General features: G+C 43.4%; 2 protein-coding genes across 2 annotated transcripts in view; both read right to left on the bottom strand.

Moving 5' to 3' along the window:
• Positions 1 to 21011, bottom strand: part of sh3gl2a (SH3 domain containing GRB2 like 2a, endophilin A1) — a 364709-nt gene that overhangs the window by 96459 nt on the left and 247239 nt on the right. The gene's annotated exons all lie outside the window — the stretch shown is intronic.
• cntln (centlein, centrosomal protein) overlaps positions 1 to 21011 on the bottom strand; it is a 106713-nt gene that overhangs the window by 35556 nt on the left and 50146 nt on the right. The window contains exons 13-18 of the mRNA XM_072462861.1: positions 18358 to 18458; positions 11737 to 11834; positions 10110 to 10639; positions 7348 to 7429; positions 4448 to 4523; positions 3848 to 4110 (exon numbers count right to left, since the gene is read on the bottom strand). Of these exons, the coding sequence (XP_072318962.1) occupies positions 3848 to 4110; positions 4448 to 4523; positions 7348 to 7429; positions 10110 to 10639; positions 11737 to 11834; positions 18358 to 18458 (1150 nt within the window). The remainder of the gene's footprint in view (positions 1 to 3847; positions 4111 to 4447; positions 4524 to 7347; positions 7430 to 10109; positions 10640 to 11736; positions 11835 to 18357; positions 18459 to 21011) is intronic.

Here is a 21011-nt window from a genome sequence, read left to right as displayed (position 1 = left end):
CTGAAGAAGAACATGGCCCGTCCCCAGAGGAACGGCAGGATTGATAGCGGGAGAGGGGCGCGAGCTGCAGTGACAGTGGTGCACGAATTGATAGTGGCATTGATGACACTTCCGGTAAGACAAGCTTTGATTTCACGGGCCATTTTGAGCGGCGGTGAGATGACACTTCCACGGGCTGAATAATGCGGGTCCATTAGGCCCGCGGGGGAGAGGACAGCCATCCCTCTTTCCTGTCAGCGGTGGTCAGGCCGGGCTCTGAAGTGATACCCAATCATTAGCAGGATAAATAAAGAAGCTCGGTCGGCTGAATTAGCTGCATTAACCTGGCGTGGATAAGGACATGCCATACACTGAAAGAGATCTACCTGTACAAACTTTAAAGGGGACAGAACACGCTAAATCAATTTGAATCAACTTTTATTTAACCCTGTCACAACAGTGTTTCCTCATCATCAAGTTGTATTTTGAGTCATGCATGCTTGAGTAATCCTGAATTGTCCTGCAATTTAGGTTTCAAGTGCTCAGTGCTATAATATATATATATATATATATATATATATATAAAATAATGTCTCCTTTAAAGATGATACTGATTTTCAGACTGCAATTTATCAACCAAGACTTCAATTGTGTAATTTATTTTATTTGTGTTTTTTTGTGTCTCAGCCTTCGGAGGTATAGTAAGTTGATTAAAAATATGTTTATCAAATCCTATATAATTTCTAATGGACATTGATTTGATGCTCAATATTGCACAAAATCAAAATGTTTAATTGAAGTAAATTTTATTACACATGCAGTTACATCCTTAATCCATAATAGTAGTAGTAGAGCCCCAGCATGTGGTGAGGTCGCTCTTACTGTGAAAGGCTTGTACCTACAGTTAATCCTAAAATAATCTCAAGCATTTACATGTAAAAGGAGGGTAGGACATATCACACATTAAAAGGTAACACTTGTAAATTTGGATGTCACTGAAACTGACAGTATAGATAATCCTGCGAGGAAATGATCCTCTGTTGAAATGATAAGCTTGACACCAAACACAGCACCTGTTTCATCTGTCACCAAGTTTAAAGCTCCTTAACCTGCCTTTGATGATGATACAGGTTTATTAAGATTATTGGGGATGCAACCCACACACTGTTAGGTCTGAAAATGTTCAGCAAAGAAAAAATAAATAGTACCTTCACAATGAGAGTGAAGAATCTTGAAATCACAATCATTTCATTAAGTATGTAGTATTAGTAGTAAGGATTCATATAAAATCCATATTCATTTTAACAGTACAATGAGTACTAAAGATGCTTGGGCTCTGATCTTTGTGTCACACTCACAGATTCAAACTTCTCTAATAATGGCACAAAATATATGTGACTGGATATAAATTACTATTAACATCTATCTAAAAATATTCAAGCAAAAGCTATTTTTGTAATATATGATATGTAGAATTAAAACAATAAAACTAAATACAATTCCGTACTGAATACTGAATATCTAATTGAATTGGCTACATAATGTATGATGTCCCTTAACGCAGAATAAAAAAAGAACAAAAAAGATCACGATTACAGGCTGCGAGGGAAGGACAGAATGGCCCAAGCAAGAGAGTCCAACATAAACAAGAGTGTGGAAGTGCCATGCTCCTCCTCACATGATGGCCCCTGTGGAGGCTGTCCTAGGCCAATTACCAGCAGAGTTTGAGTCGGAGAGTTGGCTAGGACCGGCTGGAATGAGCCCAGAGTCCATCACCTCTTGCCCTTTCCAGAGAAGGCAACGAGACCCGGCTTTGACCAGCCAGTGTGCTCCAACGTTCTCTGGCAGAGTGGCATAAATACTGCAGCAGCAAAGTGGAGCAAACAAACAGGAAGAAGACAACAACTCCTGTGCAGGGCTGTCCAATCGTTGACACTACAGTGTGCATGTGTCTGAGGCATCCCCGGGCGGGCCGCTGCTGTCAGATGCCTGGGAGGGATCACCAGGGCCACTTCCTGCGTAGCTACAATATGAGGTCTCCACTCTGACCCGTGTGTGCATGTCCGACACACTGGTTGTAGTAGGACATATATACAGAGGCTTCCTAATCAGCTGTCCAGTGTGCCTACACCAGCAGCTCACAACAAGTCTCCTATCAGGACTGTGGCTGTCTGTGTCAGTGTGTGCTGGACAGGAAAGATACTGTTTAAGGGCCAAAGTGCTCAGTGTTTTATTTATACTTTGTACCCGTCGAAGAGTTTTTTACCTGGAGGCGGGTACTAAATAACATAATGGGTGAGTGGCAAATTTATACTTTGTACCCGTCGAAGAGTTTTTTACCTGGAGGCGGGTACTAAATAACATAATGGGTGAGTGGCAAACCACCAGCTCGCATCTAAAGAAATAGTGCGAGTGACATTGTGGAGTGGAGCCCTGTCTGTTTTGAAACATTCAACAGGACAACACAGCAGAGGCAGTGAGAGAGGATTCTGGTCTCCTCCGTGTCATGGCTCTGACCTCTACAGTCCAGAGTATAGATGTCAGATGAACTTATTAAGCATGATAAGGGCAGAGGACCTGCTACTGTTGCCCACAAACTAGAGTATAGGAAGATAAAGAGAGAGAGATGGACAATAAAATAAAGTTCCTCATCTTTAGAAACTGTTTTAAAGGTTTTCTGGCGCCAAATCTGAGTCTCATTTCCTCGTGGCGTGGACAGTCGATTAGTCCTTCCAAATATCAATCATCACTTTCATTCTACTACACAGCTGCAGCCTCGTTCTGGCTCGTCCCCAGCATAGCAGCACGTGGATGATATGCCGGTGTGTTTAGCGAGTTCAGGCTGAAGGACGGCAGAGGAAGACTGTTCGAGCTTGCTCAAAAGAGACGTAAATGTGCGGGGATGAGAGATGCGATCGGTCACGCTGATAATCAAACTCACGTGTAGCAGCGAGGCTGTTCCGTGCTTACGCGCGGGGGTGAGTGCACGCATGCCCACTTTTCAAAAAGGGACAAACAGTCGCTTGAGTTCTCAAATCTGCGAAAAAGTAGGGCTGGGCGGTTCAATGTTACTTCTTTTAAAAAACAAAGTAAAGCAATAGCAATGATTTCATGAACATATACTAAAGAGACTTCTGTGCCATTTAACACAAATAATATAAAAACCCAAATAAAATGCCTTCTTCCAAAGTCTGATTTATGCTCCAAACCACATGTCTTTAACTGTGTTTTAACAGAATATTGTCTGTGGACCCTTGATTAAAACCCCCCAAATAATTGACAATTTCACATGACTCGACACGTTAAATCTTTCGATTCATTGCCCAGCCCAAGTTTAAGTAATCCTGGTGGTAAAGAATAGAGCAGACTGATCTGTCTGGTGCCTTTTTTGGATAAAACACTGGGGTGAGCGCACTGTAAATGGAGTTGAAAGTGATTACAAAAGTTGTTCTTCTCACTTTTAGCTGTCATTATAACTTTTAAAACTTATATTTAAACATTTAGTAAGTCCTACTGATATTCACCAGCTGCAGGGAATCCCGGAATCTAATCTTTTCAGTGTTGTAAATCTACTTGTGCTACCAAAAAGGTCCTGGACTGACTGGAAAGCACCTGCTCCAGAGAAGCAGCAAACAAAGTCCCCAAAGTGTGGCCCCAGTCCCTACTCCATTTAAACACACACAAAATGGGGCTGGAACAAAACAAAACAAAAAGTACCAGGATCTAAAAATGGCAGTGCAGAAACCCCTAGAAAAGGTTACTGTGGCCCCTGATGAGACTAGTCCTGGCTGAATTTAAGCACAACGGCGTGACACTTGCTTCCTGTCCCACATTGATGCACACACAGGACCTGGCGTTACCTGGTTACCTGTACGAGCTGCTTGCTGCTGCTCAGCCTCTCGGTCAGGGAGTCGACCCGCTCCGTTATCTTCTCGTTGGCCTCTCGTAGCTCTCGCGCCGACGCCAGGGCCTCCTTCCTGGCTCTTCTCAGCGTGTCGTTGTGACGCTGCAGGGACTGAACGCGCTGCTGCAGAGGAGAGGTGGGGCAGGGCCGTGTCTTCTCACCGTGCTTCCGTCTCCTCCACCTCCTGTTTTCTCCTCCCCGATCCCAGGACTCACGCTGTTCATCATCTAACGGGGAGGAAGTCATACATGCAGGCGCCTGTGAGTTGACAAGTACAGGGGGAAAAAACTCCAAATCCCTATTTAGAAAGCTACAGCTGGGAGTGTCTTTGTGTACGCGCAAGTGGGTAACAAGAGTGATATATTTAACAACTTGAATGATTAACATTTTACGTCTATGAATAATTCAGGAGATGAAGCCGGGTTGAAAAAAAAAGAAGAAAAAATCGTGTAAACTTCCCAGATACTTGTTTCCGATCAACAGTATGTGAATGTTCTTTTGGATCTAATTAATAGTCGATTAGGTTTTTGTCGTTCTGCATGGATGAGGATTTCAGAAACTTACCAGGGTTTAGAAGTGGGTTTCTGGAGGAGTTTACAAGCAGATCTTTAGTCTTTGAAATCCGTGTGGGCCTGTAAGACTGCAAGGGGAAACAATAAAAACGTTAAATGGTGTTCAAAATCCGATAAAAAACAAAACAAAAGCAAACTGACGGATGGACGGCAGCCACCAAACAAGCAAAACACAATCGTTCATCATAGTGCCACGTGTGTTGGTGAAGCGTCTTGCTCAAGGACACAACAGCCGTATGAAATGGTCGATAATGTATTCACCAAATTTAATTTTATAACATTGTTTGATATGTCAACATTTCTAATCTGCCAAGCGCTGGGGTAGTACTCGTTTCATGTACCGTATTTTCCGGACAATAAGTCGCACCTTTTTTAAAAAAATTTTGTACTCCGGAGCAACTTATATGTGATATTATTTGTTATTTTCACACTTGCACTGGAGTATGAAATGCGGTTACGACTTATATATTTTTTTCTTCTCTATTATGCATTTTTTGTCTGGTGCGACTTATACTCCAGAGCAACTTATAGTTCGGAAAATACAGTATTTTATAGTTCTATTTATTACGTATTATGATGAAAGTGCTTTTTATGGATGGATGTGTCGTGTCCCTTTTTGTGCTGGCGCTCTCTTTGCAAACAAACTTCCAAACAAACAAATAAAGTGATTTTGATTCGATTGATTGAACATTTAAATTGCGTTTAACCAGGTTTTACAATCCATCCGTATTGCTTTCCACCGCTCGAACCTCGATCGCCCCCCCCCTTCCTAAATCAGACGACAAGTGTTTAATCTAACATAACCGGTGACACGTCGTGCTTGTGGTAGCGCATCTCATAATGACACCATGATCACAGGGCGCACTCTGTTTAACTCCACCAGACAAATCACCGAGAGCTTTAATAATTCACCTGAGCGTGTTCTCCCGACTTCCAACTCCGGCGCCTTCTCTTTGCGGATATCGCCCCTGACACATGCCCGCGAACGCTTCCTTTGTTCAATCACTGTCTAAAAGCCCCCGATTCATTTGTATGGCGTGAGCGCACGGGCTTCTAAGTGTCCGTACGCCAGCGACACCTCCCAACTGCTCCTCCGTTTGTAGCGGCATCAAAGGAGCCCCCCGTCTCCGCGGCGAAGGTCAGGTAGCATTTGATCAGTGCCAGGTTTGATCACACGGTGCCACGCGGAGACAGGAGCGGAGACAGGAGCTTTGGGGTTGTGACGGGCTAGGGTTCGAGGGGGCCGGGGAGGTTGTCACGGCGATGGGCCCGGGAGGAGAAGATGGGCGCGTTTAGCCCGATTGGGAATGAGGAAACTGTGAGGGGATCAGCTGCAAGAGCGAGGGCCCTGACATCCCAAGGTCTATGGGAGCGGCTCAGTGTTTTATATGGTGTTATAGGCAAGCTGGGCGCTGGTAAAGTGTTCTCCTAATGTGATAACAGATCTAGGAGTGGGTGGTATTGATAAAAGTGAAGATCAAAGTTGGATTCTCTCAATCGCAGATATTTAATTGTAATTTTGCAATCCATATGAAGGGCTTAAGAATCCTAAATGTTAAGCAAATTATATCCAATTACAAACGTTGCAATTGATCTTAAACGTCCAGAACATTAACATATGAGAAACCTGAACTTCAAATGAAGTTTGTAGGTGTCTAAACTATAGAGTTAGCAGCTTTTACACATAGAAAAGACAGGATATTTTGTTGTTTGCAAAGGACTAAAATGACTAAAAATTATGTTGTTGCGATTTCATATCTGCAGCTATTCAAATTTTTAAAAAAATTGATTGCGATGTATCCTGCAGCCCTACATTAGTGTGTTAAAAGGTTCATGTAAATTTAAAGCCTGAGGTTCAAGTATCACCAAAAAAAGAACGTACGCACTGTAAAATGAAGCCACACAAAAGAACAGAAATATCTTCCTATACTCAAATTCAACTGTATGTCCATTTTTATTTCCGTCATTTACTTTTTGCAGCTTTTCTTATAGACAATATACTTCAAATTGTAATACATAACCTCAAAACAACTTCAATACTATTTTGTAGAAACTATATATCCCAAACCCTATCAAGTCATTTTATGTATCATTTTGATGATGATTGTGGAGCATTTTCTGATGACAAACATGAATTTGTGTAAAGATGAAAAGATAAACATCAGGCTATGAACAGTGTGAGTGTTCCATCCCGCGGAGAGACGAGCAGATCCACTGTACACTTAGACACGCTTGTACTTCCAGGTGTAAAGACTCTTGAGCCAGAGCCATCACAAAGGTGTCATAGCAGCTCCCGGTGTGTAGCTAGTCGCTGATCTCCTGCGCATCCGCAAGAATCCAAGCAGACAGGGATAAGACTGAGCCCCAAAGCCAACACAATCCACCTTCGCACACTGCCACCAGGTCAAGACAAGACGGCTGCTTTGCTTAGTTTTGAACTGGTCTTTCCAAGGGAGTGGGACATACGTTTACTAAATTGGAATCTCATTTTAATCCTACACATAGAATGGATCATTTGGGTACATGTTCAGACTGTGACCGTTCCTCTGCTCATACTACAGTCTCTTTATGAAACATGCCAAAGAATACTGACCACAAACCGTTTCTTGGTCCCAGCAGTGGACTAAAATCACTGAATTTATAATAAACAAAAAAACAAAACAAGAATTGATGATTGTGCAGCTTTTCCCATTAATGTATTCTATTAATTACCATTCATACAAAAATGGCCTTCATAGTCAAATAATGGACTTCATAGTCAAATAATGGACTTTATAGTTACATTTTCTGATTCTGGTTGATTAATCTGCAAACTCCAAATGGATATCGCGCCAACAAGCTTAACTATATTATAAAAATTTTATACATAAGGATTAATAAGTTAGCCCCTACCGTTCCGTGAGCACGTCGCTGTCTAAACCGACTCCGTGACGCCGCACCGTCGAGGCTGTCCGAGTACCCGTCTCCACGGTCGCTGTAAGGCAAACGGAGCATCATCATAGGCCAGAAGTTGTAACCCAAAGACCCATGGCTCTCAAACTTACCACCCTTGGACAAAAATCCAATTTACCTTTTATGGTTGATTTAGTTGACATCAAGCAAAAATATGTGCATCCCCCCTTACCAACAGAAAATCAATGTCCCGTCCACTTTCTGTAGCTGGAAGTGTAAATGCGGCAGTAAATTAAGTGAGGAGCTGCGGCGGCTGAATGCATCAACATGTATGAGCGCGGCTGTGGCCTTCATTAGCCCAGGGCCCTGTGTGACAGACGGGTGAGGGGCGCCGGCTGAGAGGAGGCAAGTTGCATCTGATGGACACACGCGTGCGCACACTCACACAGGTTTATTGACAGCGACCTTTGACGTGAAGGTGGAAGCCAGTGACATTTACGCTGGCGGGGTTTATTAAGGTGGGGCCTGGGAGAAGCAACAGAGGTAAAGAGTGCACCGCGAGAGAGGAAAGAGAGAGAGGGAGGATCTGAGCGGAACATGACAGCGCTGGGGGCTAGTTAGGGTTAAAGCCGGGGCCGGGAAGGGGCACGGGGACCTGGCCACAAGAGCTCATCACCTGCACCGGAGGAACTAAAGGTCTTTACAACGTGTGGGATTTAGGAGGACTTCAAAGTGCAAAATGTCAGAAATGTTAATGTGCATAACTATGGCCTACATTTGGATATTTAATTATAATTCATGAAAAGTTTTTGGGGGGCTTTAATACACTGTGGAGCATTCCAAAGAAAGCAATAACATCCGTTTGAGACAAGCAGGTGGCGGACCCTTCATCAGAAAAATATTTTAATGGACGGCAAGTCTGTGACAATCTTTCTTGATTAGTTGACTACTAAAAGTTGAGACCTTTATTTTGAAACCAAATAAAGGTTGAAATTTGGTGAGTGAAGTCTTTTAGGTAGAGAATTTTAAAGAATTAAGAGTTATTATTGATGAACAGACATTTTCTGAAATATTTTATAATGCCGCCGTCTTATAGAGTTCTGAGTTTAGAGATAAATATACAACTATGAATATTTCATATACTGTAGTCACTTAAAGAAAAGCCACTTAAAGACAAGGAGTATTAAAGCATGTATTTATATTTCTTAAAGCTTCTGCAGTACTGCACAACTAGATTATTGCATCGTGGCATCTTATCCGTAGCTGAGGTCAACAGTTTGCGATACTACTCTAGCTTTGTATACTCATGTACAACAACAGAAAACATCCAACTGATTAAATTCTCCCCTGCCTTTAAAAACTGCCCGCTCTGCTCAGAATAGCTCCGGAAGCTCAAAACCTGTGAGGCAGCCAGAGGCGGCCAGAAAAGAAAAGTTAGAAAAAAAAATAAAACACAGGCTTGTCAGTACCCTTAACTGACATCTTCATTTTGTACTATTTAGGAAAGGAAGTCCTTAGGCAGGGATGGTGTATTTCTGGAAGTGCCTATAAGACATATTGCTCGGGAGGACCCTTGTGAGGGCGGGAGGTGCAGGAGGCTTTACAGTAGCAAATCAGTTGACAGGTGCCTTAAATAAGACAACATCTCAGTTTAGGGCCCTTCTCCACAAATCCACTTAGATCCTTCTCCCAGGTAAAGCGTATATTACACCGCTGCTTATTAGCCACATGGAGAGGCATTAGAGAGGCAGGGCAGCGCTGCACCCATTCGCTGCTAAACGGCCTCTCACGGATAGAGCTGGGGTGGATTACGGCCTGATGAATTAGTTCGGAGAAGGGATGGAGAGTTAGGACGGTGCGGGGAAAAAAGAGAGTGAGAGAGAGAGGCAAAGGGAAGTAAACAGGGGCGATAGCTCAAAATCAAATCATTCCAGCCATCACTCAATAAAGGTTGGCTCAGTGGCTTCTTTGCATAAAACATACATGAAATAATTACTGTCGATAGTTCTTAATTTAGAGGGTGTTAAACAGCTTGTAGACATCTGGTACGGAGCCGAGTAGGGTCATTCAAAATTTATCCAGCTAAATTAAAGGAGAGGATGGAGAAGTGTGAAGAGATCAGTGGTGGGAGGGGCTGTGGGAGTAAAATAGGGTTGCATTTGTGAACAGAGATAACCAGAAGGACTAGAGAGGAACGTATGGGTAGATATGGTGATGGTGTCGGGCGGGAGGGAGGGTGCAGCCCGGGTTCTAGCAGGGGGATGCTTAGCGCTGTCAAGGGGGGGTTAGTGAATATGCAAAGGACCAGTAAATTAAATCAAACTGCCAAACTGTCAATTTGGAAGTAGCATGACTAGTGCATGAAAATGGCATCACTGGAAGGTATCAAGGCTTCGCCGGGCCCCTTATCCCTCGGCTTTTCTGGCATTGGTTCAACTTTGTGCAGAGAGGTGGCTAATTTTGCATGCAAATTTCAGTCAATAAGCTCCAAGCAATGCGTCCCAGGATATTTCAAAGGATCTGACAGTAGTTTCCCCCTCCTTTCCTTTTGTTTCTATCACCAGAACTCACATTCTTCTTTTGGCTTCTGAATACCAACTAGACAGACGATGAAATTCAATCACCCATTTGCTTATGCTTTGCATATGCACGTTGTCCCCTCGATGCTGCGTGGCCCCCCACATTTACACCCGGCAGCCACTCCTATCCTCCTGCCTAAAAATAATGAGGCGCGGCCACTGAGTGTGTGTGTGCATCATTACCTATCTGCGCTCATGTCCTCCCACTCGTCCTTTGAGGGACTGGGGCTGCGGCAGTGCCAGCTGATGGCTTGATTGGGGCTGACTCTTGGGTGGCAGCGCTGGTGTAGCGGACCTCGGAGTCGACTTGTTTTGAATTTGACCTTGCTGTTAATGTTGTTAGTAATCCCGACAGCCCGCGTTGGCCCTGCTGCACGGTGCCTATAGAAGTCCCTGGCTGCGCGCAGAATCCCCAGCTCCTGCCTCAGCTTGAGCAGCTTGCAATGAAGCTGAGTGGCCTCTTTCTGGGAGGCAGCCAGACGGCCTTCTACAGCCATGAACTCACTACGGTATTTCTCCACCTGGAGCAGAGCGTGAGCCTGTGCCGCCTCAGAACGAGCAGTGTCCTGAGCTCGACACTGGTCCAGAGAGGCCTGCAGTCTGTAGCAGTTATGAGCCAGGGCCTCATTGGTCTCCAGTAAGTGCTCCTTCTCTTCCCTCAGTCGCTCCCTGTCCTCCTCCAGGGACATCATCTTCTGTTCCAGCAGCTCAATCTGAGGAGGCAAAGAGGTCTCTTACCACTGAACTTGTGTAATACTCTGGCAAAGGTTGAAAGGACAGAAAGTTATCTTATTTGTCTAACTGTGATCCTGGTAATGATAATAACATAAAAAATGAAATTTAATAAAACTGAATTAAGCTATTGGTCTACTACACAAACCGTATTGTAAAAATGCCATAACTGTCAGGATTGGAGAGCACAATAAACCTTGGTACGTTTGACTGTTAGCCTCTTACCCTGATCACCTTTAACTTGACAGCAACCATGAACACTTAGTGTGTTTGTTAGATCTTTGGTGGAGACTGTTTAAGAGAACAGTAGATGCCTGCTGGGTTTGTGCCTCCGGGCGTTTCTCCCTTTTATTTGGCACCGACTGTGCCTGCTGGTGCAGCCTGCTACCACTCAAACACAATTAGATGGCTCCTTTAACTATGAATATTTAGAGGCAGGAAAGTAGAAAGAGAAACTGTAAAACTGATTGCCAACAGGAATTTACAGCTTTGGTGAAGAACTCGAATAAAAAGATCTTAATTAATTACTATCAAATATTAAAATAAATAAACTTTAAAGTCATAAGGAGAGAGACCTAAGCTCATATGTTGGCTCTTAATATAATGCACTCGAACATAATCTGGCAAAAATGTATTTTTCATTTAAACGTGAACTATTTCAGATTATGCAAAAAAATGATGCAGATTATGCAAAAACTTATTTACAAAAACTTAAAGATGTACTATGTAAGTTTTCCAGTGGCCAGTACACCAGTTGCTTGACTCCATAGACATGATATTTGTTTGCCTGGAATGTTCCACAGTAATCAAAATGATCAATCTTGCCATTATTCAATTGTATACGCTAAACACACCATAAAAAACTATTTAAGAATAGCCAACACTGAACTTCACTGAGGATTGAATTGTGTCTTGAGTGCTATTACTTAGAGATCTACAAATTCACCACAAACGACATGTGTCTGATGGCAAAAAATCAGGCCAAATTATGTGAAAAACCCATTGTGCAGTAGTTACGGCTCTCTCGCGCTCTTGCACTTATTTTATGGGCAATGACAAAGAACACGGAGTGGCGTACCTTTTTAAATGACTCTTCCAAGCGCTCCAAAGACACAGAATGCTTTTTCGGAGTGCTGCTCTTGACCTGCCGCTCGCTCACCACTTTGTGAAGCAATTCTGCAGAAGGGAACAAAGCTCGTTATTGTGACATGCTGTGTCAAAGCCGGCCCGCTGAATCAATAGAGTGATAAAAAGTGGCTACATTAAATCAATTAGCATTACAGAGGACTAATTTCCTTCCTATTCTCCTCCCATTTTTCGTCAGTCAATTCCAGCAAGAACACTGTTTTAGGGGATTAAAAAATGTTCAATATAAAAATCTATAAAACATTGTTATGCTTTATTCAGTGGACAATGAGGTATTTTATTTAGTACTCCACAAGGAAATGGAAAAAGAGTAGCGTTCAAAAGCACACAACGTTGCATGCGATGTGCAACTTCTCTCCCGGGACCTTAAACAAACCAAGAAGAAGTGCTTTGGTCCCCCGTGAGCACACAGCCCCCGGCCGCGTCGCTTTGTAGTCCACTGTGTTTCCCCAGAGGACCAATAATCTCTGTAGACTAAACTGTGCTTTCTTCCAAGAACTTCAATACTGGCCCCAGCAAATTTAAGGTTTTATCATAACAACATGCAGTGTGCTGGAGTTTAAATGCTTCGGGAATTAATGTGCACACAAAGAGTCCACACTACAAGCTAGGTCCTAAACACTGAAACACAATGGGACACTGGATTCAAATAAATAAAGGGAAGAGACTAAACTGTAATTGCGATTGACGGTACGGTTTTATATTTTTAAATCCAATAATTAGTTAAAACTAGCACACATTACACGTTCGGGGACGTTCCATACAGTGAGAGAAGAGTGAAATATAAAATAGTTGAGATTAGCCATCGTTTTAATTATTTATCCAATTATTAAATTTTTTGTATACAAATGTGAGATCTTGTGGCACAAGATAAAATGCCTGGAGTGTTCCACATTATGGCATTAAACTTATCTATTTCCAAAGAGACGAGCCAAATTACAGGTCCAAACTTTGGAAACATAACCTTGCACACAGTAAAGTATTTTTCTTTAGCAATAAAAACATAATTAGCATTAGTTTATTGCTCTACGGTGGAAAATTCCAGGCAGAGCATTAACATATACATAGTGCACCTTTAAGAAGATTAATTGATTGGTAAGTATGTAATCTGGCTCACGCCAAACTGAAACACAGTTAGATAAAAGCGCAGATTTCTTCCCCGTCCTCAAATACACAAAGCTACACAAAAAAAAAAAAAAAGGTCCATAAATCTGTTAAAATAGACCAAAGTACGTCTGTCGACGTTGCCATATTTGTTTAGACGCGTCGTTATGACTTCCACCAAAACTAGTGATTGGTCAGGCCCTGAGCTCAATCCGAACAGTGAAAGCTCAAGAGTTTGTAAAACAAATATTGTAAGAATTCATCTGGCTGGCCAGGTTAGTAAGCAGGAGCTTTCAATCAAAAAGTCACGGGATTTAACCCCGTTTTCTCCCTGGAAAAGAAAAAATGCTTTTGTCTTCTTCTATTCTCTTGTTAAACATTTACTCATAGGAGAGTGACCACAAAACAGTGAGGCTAGAACTTTGAGCCGCCCCATGGCATTTCAGGTGAGTTGATCCTGTAGAGGGAAAGAGAGAGGCACAGAGAGAAGTGTAGAGAGAGGCTCAGAGAGAGAGGCTCAGAGAGAGAGGCTCAGAGAGAGAGGCTCAGAGAGAGAGGCTCAGAGTGAGAGGCTCAGAGTGAGAGGCTCAGAGAGAGAGGCTCAGAGAGAGAGGCTCAGAGAGAGAGGCTCAGAGAGAGAGGCTCAGAGTGAGAGGCTCAGAGTGAGAGAGAAGCTCAGAGAGAGAGGCTCAGAGAGAGAGAGAAGCTCAGAGAGAGAGGCTCAGAGAGAGAGGCTCAGAGTGAGAGAGAAGCTCAGAGAGAGAAGCTCAGAGAGAGAGAGGCTCAGAGAGAGAGGCTCAGAGAGAGAAGCTCAGAGAGAGAGGCTCAGAGAGAGAGAGAATCTCAGAGAGAGGCTCAGAGAGAGAGGCTCAGAGAGAGCGAGAGGCTCAGAGAGAGAGAGAGGCTCAGAGAGAGAGAGAGGCTCAGAGAGAGAGGCTCAAAGTGAGAGGCTCAGAGTGAGAGAGAGGCTCAGAGAGAGAGAGAGAGGCTCAGAGAGAGAGAGAGGCTCAGAGAGAGAGGCTCAGAGAGAGAGAGAGGCTCAGAGAGAGAGGCTCAGAGAGAGAGAGAGGCTCAGAGAGAGAGAGAGGCTCAGAGAGAGAGGCTCAGAGAGAGAGAGAGGCTCAGAGAGAGAGAGAGGCTCAGAGAGAGAGGCTCAGAGAGAGAGAGAGGCTCAGAGAGAGAGAGAGGCTCAGAGAGAGAGAGAGGCTCAGAGAGAGAGGCTCAGAGAGAGAGAGAGGCTCAGAGAGAGAGAGAGGCTCAGAGAGAGAGAGAGGCTCAGAGAGAGAGAGAGGCTCAGAGAGAGAGAGAGGCTCAGAGAGAGAGAGAGGCTCATAGAGAGAGAGAGGCTCAGAGAGAGAGAGAGGCTCAGAGAGAGAAGCTCAGAGAGAGAGGCTCAGAGAGAGAGGCTCAGAGAGAGAAGCTCAGAGAGAGAGGCTCAGAGAGAGAGAGAATCTCAGAGAGAGGCTCAGAGAGAGAGGCTCAGAGAGAGCGAGAGGCTCAGAGAGAGAGAGGCTCAGAGAGAGAGAGAGGCTCAGAGAGAGAGAGAAGCTCAGAGAGAGAGGCTCAAAGTGAGAGGCTCAGAGTGAGAGAGAGGCTCAGAGAGAGAGAGAGGCTCAGAGAGAAAGAGAGGCTCAGAGAGAAAGGCTCAGAGAGAGAGGCTCAGAGAGAGAGAGAGGCTCAGAGAGAGAGGCTCAGAGAGAGAGAGAGGCTCAGAGAGAGAGAGAGGCTCATAGAGAGAGAGAGGCTCAGAGAGAGAGAGAGGCTCAGAGAGAGAGGCTCAGAGAGAGAGAGAGGCTCAGAGAGAGAGAGAGGCTCAGAGAGAGAGAGGGGCTCAGAGAGAGAGAGAGGCTCAGAGAGAGAGAGAGGCTCAGAGAGAGAGAGGCTCAGAGAGAGAGAGAGGCTCAGAGAGAGAGGCTCAGAGAGAGAGAGAGGCTCAGAGAGAGAGAGGCTCAGAGAGAGAGAGAGGCTCAGAGAGAGAGGCTCAGAGAGAGAGGCTCAGAGAGAGAGGCTCAGAGTGAGAGAGAAGCTCAGAGAGAGAGGCTCAGAGAGAGAGAGAAGCTCAGAGAGAGAGGCTCAGAGTGAGAGAGAAGCTCAGAGAGAGAGGCTCAGAGTGAGAGAGATGCTCAGAGAGAGATGCTCAGAGAGAGAGGCTCAGAGTGAGAGAGAAGCTCAGAGAGAGAGGCTCAGAGAGAGAAGCTCAGAGAGAGAAGCTCAGAGAGAGAGACTCAGAGAGAGAGGCTCAGAGAGAGAGAGAATCTCAGAGAGAGAGGCTCAGAGAGAGAGGCTCAGAGAGAGCGAGAGGCTCAGAGAGAGAGGCTCAAAGTGAGAGGCTCTGAGTGAGAGAGTGGCTCAGAGAGAGAGAGAGGCTCAGAGAGAGAGAGAGAGGCTCAGAGAGAGAGGCTCAGAGAGAGAGGCTCAGAGGGAGAGAGAAAGGCTCAGAGAGAGAGAAAGGCTCAGAGAGAGAGGCTCAGAGAGAGAGAGAGGCTCAGAGAGAGAGAGAGGCTCAGAGAGAGAGGCTCAGAGAGAGAGAGAGGCTCAGAGAGAGGGGGAGGCTCAGAGAGAGAGGCTCAGAGAGAGAGAGAGGCTCAGAGAAAGACAGAGGCTCAGAGAAAGACAGAGGGTCAGAGAGAGAGAGAGGCTCATAGAGAGAGAGAGGCTCAGAGAGAGAGAGAGGCTCAGAGAGAGAGGCTCAGAGAGAGAGAGAGGCTCAGAGAGAGAGGCTCAGAGAGAGAGAGAGGCTCAGAGAGAGAGAGAGGCTCAGAGAGAGAGAGAGGCTCAGAGAGAGAGAGAGGCTCAGAGAGAGAGGCTCAGAGAGAGAGAGAGGCTCAGAGAGAGAGAGGCTCAGAGAGAGAGAGAGGCTCAGAGAGAGAGGCTCAGAGAGAGAGGCTCAGAGAGAGAGGCTCAGAGAGAGAGGCTCAGAGAGAGAGAAGCAGAAAGAGGAAGAGAGAGGTGCAGGGGGCAGGAGCTGCTTTGTTGCTTTGCATTTGACACTTTGCCCAGGGAAGTTTGTTACTATGAATTAGCTTCCTCTTTTGTCTCCCCGGCATGTCACATCCAATCAGACGGAGAGGCTGATTGGACAGGAGGGCTGCCGTGCTAGCTGGGTACATAACCAGGTTGGGAGACAATTAGCCCGCTCCCCGTGCTGGCGGCTGGGGAGTTGGCACCTCCTCACTCTACCTTGATAAAAAGGCCGTAGTGGCTCCCTTGTCACCCCCAGTGAGAGGAGGAGGTCCTGGCACAGCGGCATACATTAAGGTCCCTCCCGTGTCTCCTCATGGGCACCGGCTCCTTTCATCTGCCGCCTTTGGCTGGATTGATCCTGGAGGAGTCTCGACCTGCCACGCCCACGATCAGGTCATTTAAGTTCTTTGAACTTTTGGGTTGAAGATTGATTTATTCAACTTAAGTTTACGTAAAAAGTGATTGGTTGGATTGTACGTTTGCCTAAAACATAGTTAACATATGTGATTACATTTAAGATTTAAATAATCTAGCCTAGTTTTCTCTTGTTTGACAATTTTGGTAAAGTTTAGAATGTCAATCCTGGTTGGCCGCAGATGTGACATACGTAGAGATAACTGTTACTGTGCAACCATACTCTAAAGTAAGAAGCAAAGTGTGTCTAATTTACATAATAGTTTTACTTAGAAATATGTAATAACACCTTAATTTTGGGAAATTAATGTTTAAACTCTTTTGGATAGAATTGTGAGTCTTGATGACATCATTGGGGGGATTTGTTTTTAGAGCTACTTCCTGCATTTCTCTATTTTTATGTTGTCAACTTCCCTTCACACACAGCCACTTGACTGAAGTAAAACTGTTCAATAGTTGCCATGGGTATCATCTCACTACATGAAATGATAATTAGAAAAATATGAAAACTTGTCATATTTAAGTTTACTGTTGTCCTTCTGCTACTTTTTGTTTATTTATTTGATGGTTCTTGTGACTGGAATAATCAAATGCAACCATGATATTGTATGCATTTGGGCAATACATTTTGAGTACTACTTTGTCTAATTTACACTTAATGTTCTGAAAAAGCAAATTTAAAAAGATTAAATTGTGTATAACGAGTCATCAGAGCGTGTTTAGACATTCATATGTATTAAAAACATGTCTGGAACTGCAGCAAATCTACTTTCACATTGCCTTGCGTTAAATGGAAACTCAAATGAGCTCATTTCTATTTATTTCAGACAAAGAGCCATCAATAGAAGACAATCCACTCTTTTAATTAGTGCCAAGCTTTAAATCGCATTCTCACGTCTTGAACAGACACAATCACCCTCTTGTGGAGCAAATTAAAGTGATCCAGGACAGATCTGTTATTGAACTGGTTAATTAAGGACACTGCTGTAGTGGTGGTCAGTGTTTGACAAAGGCTGCAGATTGGATTCAGAGTGAAGTGCTTTTGAACATTAGGAGGGATGTATGCAGACAGGACCAACGCCGCTTGATCTCCTAATCAATTTGCAAGTTGATCAAGCCTTAATTGAGTTGTCCTCTTTATTCCACCGGGGTTTATCTTATTAATTCTGCTCACAAGTGCGCTCGAAGCGGAGAAGAAGGGCTCAAAGAAGGCCGTGATGAGCACCATTTTTCCCCCCTTCAATGTACGTTGATAGTGTGATTTATAGTGTCAATAATGTTATATCATTTGGCAGTTATATATTTAGATTTTTGTTGTGGTTTGACTAGTGTCTATAGAAAGGTTTACCGTATTTTCCGCACTAAAAGGTGCACTTAAAAGCCTATAATTTTCTCAAAAAACGACTTATAATCCAGTGTACCTTATAGTGCCGAAAATACGGAACTATGGGAAGGAAAACCCTGAAATGAAATGAAAATCAGGTGTGACAATTTAAAGTTAATATTAAAAGTACAATTTAAAGTTTACATATAGAATGAGGAATGTGGACATGGACCACTTTTTTGTCTTTGTTTTACAATAGGGCGGGGGACAGAGGAGAGACAGAGGGGGAAGGAGGGACAGAGTCGCCTGAAGATGAGACCCCACATCTCAGAGTACTGTTCAGGATAAATTTATAATAAATAAATGTATAATAAATTGTGTCAGTTCAGAGGAATTGCCAGATTGGTTCAGATGACACAAAATCGACCGATTCGTCACCAATACAAAGGATCACGGTCATTATTGTATTGTGACAACCTCTTTGACATAATTCATATTCTAGAATCTGAAAACCAATAATATCGCATTACACTACATTTGGATCAGAAAAGAGTGCCAACGCTGGTGATTTTCCACTTCAGAAGCCGCAGTTTGTGAGGCCTAAATTGTAAACTGGATGGTGCAATTTCTTTATCATAAATTATGTCTCTTCTTGTGGAAAATGTGTCTCGTCCCACCCCTAGTAATATACACATATATGCACATAAAAGCATGAACAAGGTTTTGAAATTAGAATACAAAGCTCACCTTTATGTTCGCTTGCAAGGCGTAGGCGGACCTCCTTCAAAGTGGCCCGGTCCATGGCTGCCTGCACTCGCAACATGTCGAGCTCCTCTTCCACGCCGGCCCTGCAATAACAAACATGTTTACGGAAAACCTTCAAATAGCAAGGGAATCTCAACAAAGGACTTCAGTAATCATTTGAACGCCCTTGTTCTTTACTTACAGGAAATAGAATGACACAACAATGGCTAATTAAACAGCTTTTTTTTTATTTAGGGGGAAATCAAAGTGACAAGCAACATGAAACAGAAAGGTAGGGAAGGTACAGTGTGTAGACGAGAAACCGTGCCCAATTAGTTACCTTTCCACAATTAGCTTGATTCCTGCTAAAGGCTAATTATGTGCAGCCGTGCTCGAGACTTTGCACTTTCAAGTTATTATTAGGACCCTGGCTGTATTCTGTTGGGGATAGAGAGGCCCGAGGAGACGATCCCACCTGAAACGCTCTTCTCCCGCCCCTCGGCTCCACAGAGTCCACAAACAAGGCTGCGAGTGCTACTGCTGCAGTGGCATTCTTCCCCTGGTTAACCTCAATACAAACCTACGCCGCACTGTTTACGGCTGCAAATGGATTTTCATGGTTTTTTGTGAGAAAATGCGAAAGACAACAGATATGACACGCATTGATTTTAAAATGTTTTAGTCATTTGAAATCACAATGATGATCTAAAACAGGGGTGTCCAAACTATGGTACTCTGGCCGCTTAAATGGCCCAGGTTACCACACTATTCCCCTTTACTGTGAATTAAAAGAAATATCTACCATCATAACCTTAAATTCAAACATTTCTACGTTCATTCCAACCTGTTCAAAGTACTAAATTTAAGATTATGGACTGTATTGACTACCAGTCTGTAGCGCTCAGTTGGACCTCCACTATACTTCAATATGTGGCCTCTGATTTAAAAAAAAAAAAGTTTGGAAACCCCTAAATCTAAAACAACGTAATAATAGAAACAACACAAACCCATTGACCTCAGGCTCATTTCCGCTTGACCTTCTACGTTACGTCTCTTTGCCCTGTCACAATATTTACAGAGTCGATAAACAATAGTTTTAATAATGTTTTGGGACGTAATAGTTATTGTGAGTACATTTTCTTATATTTGTCTGGATGTTTGGGCTGTGCAGTGTCAAATAAGTATATGACAAACTATAGACACAATATAAAAGCATTTCATTCTGCCATTTATAAACAATATTGTACATTTTAGAAACTGGGATTGTGCCGTTTTATGGTTATTGTGCCAGTGGCATAAAAAATTTCATTATTTTTATGTAGCTATATATCGCATTCAAAGACCACTGTAGCAAGCAGAACATTATTTTTTCCATACATGCCAAAATGTATAAAGATTGTTCCACTATGTGTATCCCAGTTAGAATAATAATACTAGTGAGTTAATCTTAAGGTAAAACCACTATACACATGTAAATGCTAGTACACAGACATGGAGGTTTCGTTTTGGTTGGAATTCCTGAAGCAAAACTCTTTTTGCCTGGGTCAGCAATGATACAAATTGAGACCCAGAATATGGCCCCTTTGGTCTGGAACGCAGTGTATTGCAAAATTCCCAATTGCGCCAATAAGTAAATCGTAAAAGCATATGTTGTGTCAAAAAGTAGTTCTTGGAATCATTTTACTTAATTTAAAAGTGGTTTAATCCAAGGACTTTAGAGTTTAGCCCTGATGTGACCAGGAAGTTTTCAAATGTGCATTCTGAACGGACACTTTGTTAAAATAGACCTGTCAAAACCACACAGAGGAGTGATGGACTACACTGAACAATTATTTTTAATGGGGGTATAAAGGCACGTAAGGTGAAGATATTACAATCATTTTGTGTTGTCTGTAGTTCTTAGCAATTAAGATATGCATAGAACCAGAGCAATCCCGCGTTGTACAGCCTCCAGCACTGCTCTTTTAGGCCACCCAGCAGTGGAGACGGCTCTAATGGCTGACTGCAGCTTAAATAAGTCCACAAATGAGTGTCCCGGAGGAGGTGAGGAGGCAGATGGATACGTGTCGCTTCTCTATAGATTTTCCTCCATAAATGAACCCAAGTCGATGAAGCCCGGCACTGCCTTATGTGTCCCGGCTGTTAATGGGACAAATGAGCTGAAATATGCAGTGTGTGTTCCAGCTCATGTTTCTCTTTTATGCCTTTTCAGATGCTGGTGGTATTGATGCTAAACCGAAGTTCATATGCAAAACATTCAATTTTGTTGAAGGATAAGCAACTTTGTTGGCCGGGGAGAAGATTGGGTTGCAGATTGACTTCATTGGCTGCAGGCCTCCAGTTTCACATCACAACACACAGGAGATGGAGGGATAATGCTCTTTCCAGTATTTGTCACTGCAGAGGCGGGTCAAGTGCGGCAGAAACACGGCAGCACGGCTGTTTAAGGAAATCCAATAAACTGCACTACAATAGCAAATGTCTTGATCAATCTTAGAAACCCTTACAACTTTCTATTTTCCATAAGGTTACAGTCAATTTTTTTTTTTTACAACAGAGGTCTTGTGCAAGAATAAGATTTTAATGCAGACAAAAAAACTTGTGGGTCTCTTCCATATTATGTGATTAATAAAAAAAATGGTGTCATAATGTTCTTA

The sequence above is a fragment of the Eucyclogobius newberryi genome, unplaced genomic scaffold (genome assembly GCF_026437365.1).
Source record: "Eucyclogobius newberryi isolate DKJ021-1_F unplaced genomic scaffold, fEucNew1.0.hap1 SCAF_4, whole genome shotgun sequence".
Lineage (NCBI taxonomy): Eukaryota > Metazoa > Chordata > Actinopteri > Gobiiformes > Gobiidae > Eucyclogobius > Eucyclogobius newberryi.
Note: the sequence above shows the minus strand (reverse complement) of the source record. Positions and strands in the feature narration are given on the sequence as shown.